The 9,315-nt window shown below is 42.8% G+C and overlaps 1 protein-coding gene across 1 annotated transcript in view; it reads right to left on the bottom strand.

Moving 5' to 3' along the window:
• Positions 1-1,105: 1,105 nt before the first annotated feature.
• The window catches only part of TUNAR (transmembrane neural differentiation associated intracellular calcium regulator), a 29,129-nt gene continuing 20,919 nt past the window's right edge, over positions 1,106-9,315 (bottom strand). Inside the window, exon 4 of the mRNA XM_086614122.1 lies at positions 1,106-1,291. Coding sequence (XP_086470248.1) covers positions 1,106-1,291 — 186 coding nt within the window. The remainder of the gene's footprint in view (positions 1,292-9,315) is intronic.

The raw sequence follows: 9,315 nt of genomic DNA, 5'->3' as shown, positions 1-9,315 counted from the left end.
CTGCATAAACCTAGTCTCTCTTCTTTCAATAAAAGTACTTGAAGAGTGTGACCAGATTCTGAAAGCTATAAATTCTGTGAATTTTGTAATACTTTGTGAGATGCCTCAATATTCCTTTCATTTGCTTTTTTAAAAAAAAAAAAAACCCAACCTATAAATAGAGCTTTCTTTCTGCAACCAGTCTCCAAAGGTCACCTTACAATGTTTTGCTATTTCCCGTATTAAGCAGCAATGCTTTTCAGCTGACATTCCAACTTCAAGTCATGCATATGAGCATGATGTGAGCTGCTTCAGAGTACAGTGAGAGGGCTGCAAACAAAGCTGCTGTATAATTGCTAAGAAAAATAACATCCATTGTCAAAAAGGGCACTTCATCAAACAAAATTTAGCTGCATGAATACAAGTGTCTCCAAATATTTGGTTCATGCTAAAAATATAGCACATTTATTAAAAATATATATTTATAAACATTGATATGAACAGACACAGATGTTAAGCAAATGAGAAAGGAAAAATAACCATGTAATGTATTTCTCCCAACATTTTATCAGGTTTAGGCAGACCTTGCTCAATGGAATTGTTTTTTTCATGATTGCACCATATGTTCATTCTAAATAAAAAGCTTGTCAGATTCAATGGAACTAAAAGCAAAAACCAAGAGGAAAAAATAATTTGACCTAACAGACACGTGATCTGTGCTATGATGCTATCTTTGAGTTCAATCTTTGCGAGCATACAGTATACATTTCTAATTGTATATAGTGTACAGTTTCTTTCTTTTTTTTTTTTTTTTTAATTGTGTTAAAACAACATATCCCTGGTGGATTTCTTCAAAGCTACAGCTTACATAATTGCAGTCATTTTCCCCCAAACCAAAAACCAAAGCAAAAGGAAGAGGGCGGGACGGAAGAGTTAAGCTTGTTACTGTGTGAAAAAGTCTTGTTAAATTAATTGTGCTTCAGCCTTTGCTGCCTGCAGGCAGTGTTTTTATGATGTGTTAATATAATACACAGTCAATTCCGATTAAACAACTTGTCAATAGTCAGCAATGTTTGTCGTCTCTCTTAATGGCCGTTTTATCTGGTCTATTTGCATGCCTTCTAGTCTACAACGTTGTGTAAATATACACAAAAATGATCACAATAAGGTTCAGGATTGTCCCAATAATTCCAAGCATTGCCAAGATGGTTTCTTCTTTGCTTTCCTTTTCTTGACTGCCTTTATCTTCCTCATTTCCACTAGTGATTACCATCTTGGTGGCCAGTTTCTTTATTGTCCTCTTCAGGATAACCTAGATTTAGGAAAAAAACCACATCAAAACGGATTGTTAGTTTGAGTTTCCAAGCTCATATTGAGAGTGGAGCCAAATGCAGGACTTTTCCCCCATAAGACTTTAAGAATTCACTTTAAAAGGATTAATATTTTTACTAGTTATTCAGTAAATGCTTAATTAAAATGATAGTTCAGCTAGCCTGTAAATTACTCATAACCCTCCGTAACACGCTCTGCTTATGTGCCACCAATCATTCATAACGTATATAACTCGTCTGCAATGTCATTATAAAAGTGGTTAGAAAAGCACCAACGAAGTGTGACTCCACTGGTATCAGTGGGAGCTTTGCCTGCATTAGGACTGCAGGAGACCATCTTGTCAAGTTGAGGAGACCCTAGATTTACACTTCAGTACCAAGAATCTGGGAAGACCTCGTTTCTTTTTAGTAGGAAAAAACACCAAAGACAAAGGCATTTTGTGTCCTGATGAGAAGGAAGACAGCAGTGACTTCCCAATAAATAATTCAAAATAAAAGCAAAACCAAAATAACATCCATCTTGGCTTTTATTTTCCTCGTTCTTAATGTACGATGAAAAGTTACTTGCAGTGCAGTGAGCTGAAATGTATCGATCTGCCTGCAGGGAGGATACAGCCATCACCAAAGTAGCAGCCTCAGCTCCTGGACTGCTTAAAAAGAGAAGGTTCCTCAAGTGCAGGACTAGCCCTGACTCCCATCACTGCTGGAGCCACAAGCAAAGAATCTACCTTGGTCTTCCAGCCAGGCACTGGGACCTGGGTAAACATTTGATTGTTCAAATTAGAAGTGGATAAATTCTATTTATCTGTGCTTATCTATTATGCTGCAAATTCCGATCTCACGAGCAAAACACAACGCCCCAGAAAACTGAAAAAGCCTGGCTGGTTTCCCAAAGCCCACTGATCTGCCAACAGCTGGGTTCCGGCGATGCCCTGCTGTTGTCTCTCTAGCTGCAAACCGTATCCCTCAGTGTTTCTGCTGCAGGAAGCAGTGGTAGGATGTAGCAAAAAATGTTCCCCACCAGCCCCTGCCTATAGGAGGCTTTTGGTTGGAGGAGACAGGGGAACAGGCAATTTCCTCATTCCTCTCTCTGCTAACCCACGGAGCAAAACAACTACATCCCATGCAGCATGGATGCACACAGCCGGCAGGGCTCCCCGAGAACTGGACACTGCCTGCATGGGCACATGTACCCCATGACGGGTATCGCCAGAGGGGAGCCCTGACTTGCAGCTCCACCGAGCTCCTGGGCTACGCAACCTGTAGCACAACCAGAGAATGGAAACGATGGAAAGGGGAGGGAGACGTGAGGAAATCCTGCAATGGAGAGACTGAGGTGAAAAGCAGAGAGTTCAGACGAAACAACCGTATTTGGTCAAATCTGCAAGTTGTTCATACATAGGACAGCGAGCAACTGCTGGAAACTTCCTAGAAAGGGCATTGTGCTCAAATCCCAGCAGGTTCAAGTGATTAGTGGTGAGTAAGGCAGAAGCAGGGGTCTGTGGAGATGCCACTGGCCTTTATACTTACACTTGCATTAGCATTTAGGTGTTTTGCCTTAGCATCACCAAGTGATTCAGTGGAAAATAAGAACGAGGCAGTCAGTAACCTGAGGACACTCACGGCAGATGCAAGTCATCAAGAGCAGGGGCACCAGCCAGAGGGATACTGCATCAGACATCAGAGCGCGCTCATCCAGCAGGTCTTTGGGTAACCTGCCCAGAGGCACCAGATACCTCCCAGGGATGCTGGCTCCTGCTGTTCTCCTCCAGTTTCCCTTCCAGCCCTCAGAAACTCCCTGGATTCCTGTTCCTCCAGCCACAGACACCTGCAACTCCTCCTGCAGGACCTGCCTCTTCTAGCAGCAGGGCTTCATCATATTTGTGCATTCAGAGGAGGGTTTTGTTCAGCTTTGCATCTGGTGGGTGCCCTCACTAGCTTATTAATTACCACCATGCAGTCAGTGATATCTTAACAAGCAAATTTGCTCTAGAAGTCACAGGACAGTTCCTACCAAAGCCGTTTACACTAACCTCAAAAATCAAGCGCATCCACTTCATGTGGCATCGGACCACAAACCCACATCTCAAACTATGGCATGCAGTCATTACTTCACTCAAAAAGCCATGAGTCACTTGGATATTGTGTTCTTTTCCCCTTCAGTAACTGAGAGGTTTTCCCTCCAGGCCAAATGTTTGCTTTTCACTGCTTGAAAAATCAAGTGAGATCGCAAATACAATCTGATAAAATCCCAGATCTGGAACTGCACTCGAGGGGAGGATGAAGTCCCTGCTGGCTGGTTCCCATAAAAGCTGAGCGCTCTTAATTCAGCACCTCTAGCTCCCACAGAAACCTGGTCATACTAAAGCATCTTGTGGGGCAAGTCCTTTAGGGTCTGAAAAAAGCCCGAGAAGGTACAATGGGTTTCTCTGTGGTTTGGGAGAAGAACCACATCCTGTGGTTTGGGAGAAGTTTCCCATTCACAACAATCTAAACCCGCGCAGAGCAGTGCAGAGCCCCACCTGGAGTGGATTTGCACATGCCCTGTGTCCACCGACACTCCTGTCTTGGGCATGGTGACTATGCAGCACATGAGCTAGACAATCCAGTTTCTAGGATTAATGTGAGCAGAGGCAGCGTGGGGGCCTCTGAACCCCTCTTGATAACATCCCCAGACTTTTCTTAATGAATCCAAACCGTGCAGCATGAAGTTAAAGTGTCAGACTCCTTCCTGTACGACACTGTAGATCCTAAAATTAACACAAATCTAAAAGGTAGCTAAATAATTCACAAAAGAAAAAAAACATATAAAAAAAAACCCCATATCATACAATATATGTATTAGATATAAAGACAAAGCCTCTATCTTAGGGAATCCTTGAGTTGTAAATTTTTTGGAAGCTAAGAAAGTATACTAGAGAAATACCACCACATCCTTGCCTTGTTATTAAAGTCTTTCCCACGCACCCATTACTGGTTACTGTGAGAAAGGGTGTCCCTGGGCTGCACGATCTCTGATCTGAGGTTGTACAATCACTTTTCTCCTCTTTGTAAGTTCTAACTATTAGCAAGGAAATTCCCATCCAAACACCGCCAATGCGACTCAGACTGCCAGTTTATTTCTGTCCCACTAAGGCACCTTAACTGAAGGAGAAGGTCCTCAGTGTGATGCGGTGAAATATGCATGGAGAAGCAGGTGACCAGGGCCAGGATGAACATGAAGGAATAACAAGGAGGCAACAGCAGTTGTGAATTTATACATGGAGTGATGCACAGTGTGAGTTTGTTGAAAGTCTTCTCTGTTGCCCCAGCCATGCCTATTTGGCTCACAGTATGACGCAGCCTGGGACTGCATGAACTGCATCCTTTTTGGATGAAACTACACCCAAAGAGGTGCTCCAGGAGCTCTTCATGTGCTATAAAAACAATGAAAGAGATTTCAGTCCATGGCAGCAGGGGTCCAGACAAAAGTTTGTCTGAAGTAAAACCCCCAAAACACATGTAGTGTTGGACACTGGTACCTTTAGTTTCCCTGGAGGGATTGCTCCAGCCGGTCTACACTGCTCACTATTTTATACATCACCTAAACTATGAGAGACAGAGAGCACAATGGGCTTGGTATTAAGAGACGGATAACATTCAAACAGGACAAGACTAGGACCAAATACAATTATATTAGTACTTTGCCAAATATAGCTCTGTTGAAATCAAGGTAAGCGTTGACTTTGAACTGTGAGGAGACAAGAATGAAAATTACTTCTCCACCTTTAAGGACTCACCTTGGGAGAAGAGGAGCACTCTCCTAATGGCAGACTCAAGCCTTTAACCTTCACAGATCTCATGCTCAGAGAGGTATTTTGGCTGGCTGATGTTTGTGGGTATTTTTTGCTACTGGGAAAATATTTGCTGTCAGTTTTAGTATAATTACCCAATTAAGAAAGTAGAAAAGTCTTCTGACTTTCTGGATACCTTTTTTCAGCCTTTATCATTCTCTTCTGGAAATCAATTTCATTTATTTGGCATTGTTTCATATTTTTAAGATTTTATGACACATTGCTCCTTTCATATTTTTCTGGTGGGACTTTATGCTTGTCAGAAGCACTCCTTTTCCTTACCCAGAACTGCTGCTAGAACTGCTGAGATAGGAAGGATAAAGAGCACTAGATTTACCAATTCTTTAATGACTGTACTTCTTATTTAATTACTGCTTCATGAGGAAAGTCCTTTCCAGCCATATCAAAATTAATATGTTTCCTACTTAATTTTGTAAGATTTATCATTAGCCTAACATCAGCCTTTTGAAAAGATACATATTCTGAAAGCTACCCATTAAAACATATATATTCCATGTGTTCTGCATTGCGCAGAGGAGAAAAGGACAGTTCAGTGGTTAGGACACTCCTTGCTCTATTCATCGCCTTGCACTACTGTTGACTTCTTATACATCTACAGGAAATCCACTTAGTCTGCCTCTGCCTCAGTTTCTCATCTGTGGGATTCTTTGAAGAACTGCCCAGCCTATGTCAGAAAATGATCCATAACAAAAGTGAGGCCCCACGAACACTTCCAAAAGAGGGAGATACTGACATGAAAAATTTCAAACCCAACAGTGCTATAAAATACACCCACTAGCATCTCCCCAGATCTGTGGGACGTGTTGCACATCACTGTCAATGCAAAGAGCCCAGAGAACCAGGCAAAGCATTTCTAGCAAAAGAAGAGAATTCTTACTCGTCTCTTCACTCTCAGCATGAGCAGTGACAGCTAAAGGTGATGGCTTAGTGACAGGGCTTTGGAAAAGGAAGCAGCAGCAAGTGCACGTTTGTGAATTTACTACAGTGTGTTTGTCACGTCGGAGATACAAAGCACATCCCTCATGAAGTACCTGCACCGACATATCTGTCAGCTTTTGAATGTGCTGGCACCTTGACTTGCTCTTGAGAAAGTTTTGTAATCTTAAATCATTTCTCTTCCAAGTCATTATTTATGAGGTCCCCAAAGAGGCTGCGAGTGGAGGGTGCAGCCAGCAGAAGTGGAGCTCTTGGGAAGCTGGAGGGGAGAAGAATGGTCCGGACTCTGCCAAGGGCCTCAGTGCTCCTCCTGATCCACCTGTGCTGTAATGTATTATCTGGCACTTTGAAAAACAAGAATGAAAACTTCTGAAAAACTCCCAGGGTCAGACGCTCAGCTGGTACAAAGCAGACTCATTCCCCTGAGTTCTGCTGAGCTACCTCTGCTTACACCGGCTGAGGATCTGGCCCCTTTTATTCAATCTTGCTTGAATATCAGCGAGCACAAATTTTATATTCTTAATCCATAATCGCAGACAATCACCAGCCAAATTGTTTTGATATTTAAAATTGTTTACAGTCCCCAGGCAATTAGTTGTGATGACACATTAAGAGATAAGAGAGCTTTAATTTTCTGAGGATAGTTCCACCCTCTGGGGATAAGAAACACACAGAGGAAACTTGTTTTGATTAGCAAACTGAACAGGGCACAGAAATCATACAAAGCAGAGTGTGAGTTCAGATGCTGCTGGAGCTGATACCTTCCCTTATCTCACAAAGAAATGCTCAAATTACCAAGCAGGGAGGAGAGGCTCCTCGAGGATTAAACCCCACTTGAGCATCACGGCCAAGTGGAGTTTTGTTCCTTTCCTCCTAACAAGTTCTTTTAACCTCATTTTCCTCCAAGGGCAGACTTGGGAAAGCTGGGTGCTTGGCTCAAGTCCTGGACAGCCCCCAGGCAAGATGCTGACCAGGGTAGTTAAGTGGGTACCAAACTGCTGCCAGTGGCCTGTGGGAGGGAGGCAAAGTTATCAAACACAAGTTTGTGTTCCCTAGCCGTCCTTATTCTAAGGATTACATTGGTGTATTCTCACTTCTGTGATGACTTTGTATCCACTTACCATCCTTGTGCCATTTTGACTGGGTAAGTCCTCTCCTAAACTCCACTAATGAAATGTGCTGTCAGTTATCAGTCGAGACCCTGCTCAGAGAAACACTGGTGGGTGTAGGGGCACACATTTGCACTTATTTTTAGAGTTGGATTTCACGGAACTGAAATTCAGCACGTAAATGCGAGAGAAGGCCAAAAGAAGCTCTGGGGCCATAAGAAGCTTCACTGAAAGCTCATTCAGACCCAGCAGCTTGCACAGGCAGTGTGCGGTACATACGAACAGCAGATGAATCAAAATAAGGTGAGTAGAAACTAGTATACAGTAAAATAAGAACACCTGAGAAAAGCAGAGATCTGCCGTAAGAGAAGGGAGAAGGAGACAAGGAAGGGTGCCCAGGGAGAGGGGTTTCATTAGAGAAAAAAGATCAGAAAGAGCAGGAATGTAAGCCAGGTTCAATAACACTCCCGGCAGTGAGCAGAGACACCAGTGCCTAAAGCACAGAGATGTCTCTGCGGAGAGAGGACACAAGCACTTACGTAGTCCTCGAGCAGGAAAATAAACCCACGTCAGGCTGCTGCTATGCTGGCAGGTTTTAGTCAGTGGGAAATACATGCTATTTATAGCACTACAGCCAGCATATTTCAGAAGGTCTCAGCAATATGAGACCTTCTATAGAATAAAGGGAAACACTCAGCAGCAAAGAGGTTATTCTGAGAGGGCCCAATTCAAATAAGTAATGCATTATAGGGCTCATCCTAGTCCCTAACATGGGTTTGGTTCATTTTGTTCTGGCAGCTATTTTTTGCCCCTCAGGTGGCTCAGAACTCGGAGGATTGAAAGGACTTGCAGCCAGTTTTGCAATTTTGCCTTCCTTGTCCTCATTTACGTCTCTGGGACCATACACAACTCTGAAATGCTCAGGATACCTAAGCTCTATTATAAAAAGACTGGATATTTTGAATACGAGTATCCCTATCTTAGCAACAGAGCTGCGATCTGTAGCAGAATAACTATGCTTAAATATCAGGCTATTGCTACAGACTGTCTTTTACCTGTCTCTGTGCAGACAGTGCTATCCATAGACTCACAAACAGCCTTTCGCTTCTCTGCTTACAGCCAGGTCTCTCGTACCAGGATTCATAAAGCTTCACAAGTCCTAGTTTGTGAAAGAAACTAACCTGACTGAAATGACAGTAAGTCACCCTTTAACCCATAGCCCTCTTTCCTTTTATATGAGATGCATTATGAACAATGAATTGTTATTGATCAAAAATAGCAATCTATTTAAAACACAACTGGAAAAATCTAGGATTCAGACTCCAAATTTCACAAATCCAGAGATGATGAATTTTCTGGCTAGGCTCAAAGAGTGGTGCGATTTCAGTATAATTCTTGTTCTAGACCAGCCTATTTTGTGTTCACAGTCCATTTTCCTGATACACAGCACTGTGCTTGGTTGCTTGGTGCTAACATTCAGAAGCAGAAGCTTTTGACTCTAGGCTGGTACTGCAGCATACACTTGCCATTTTCTTCTTTTTAAGTACTCAGTATTTCTTTTCAGACCTTTTGGGTCAAAAGAGTATTTTCTCCTTCCCACTCTTCACGAGATTAACTCCTGATACCCTCTATCAGCAAGAATAGAGGAAAAAATGACATGGTCTACATTTATTTTGTTTGCATGAATCCTTCTGCAATGTGTGCAAATGCACTGGTTCTAAAAAAATAACTGATGATGTGTGTGCTACATTTTCAGACAATTTACTGCTCTGCTGCACTGAAGATTTAGTACTGAAAGATAAAAGTTGCATGTTGTGGACACAATGATGGAGTACACATCTCTTAGGCTTTCTCTTCATCTAGTGTTTGCTGAGCCCCGTCCTGCAGAGTGTGAGAGGCTCCTGCCCCCAAAGCAGCAGCTGCAATGGAGAAGGAGAAGAACCGAACACCAGCCCCAAATGGGTATTTTGTGTCTAACCGCTGCTCCTTTCCCATCAGTGGGGACAGGACAGACAGAGCTAGTCGCAGTGGAGATTTCCCAAAACTGTCCTGTAAAGGCCAAAGACTCTGTGGTGTTAATGGGTGTAAAAGTGGCCAAATGGAGCC

This window comes from Tauraco erythrolophus, chromosome 6, assembly GCF_009769465.1.
Source record: "Tauraco erythrolophus isolate bTauEry1 chromosome 6, bTauEry1.pri, whole genome shotgun sequence".
NCBI lineage: Eukaryota > Metazoa > Chordata > Aves > Musophagiformes > Musophagidae > Tauraco > Tauraco erythrolophus.
This window is presented reverse-complemented; position numbering and strand designations above follow the sequence as displayed.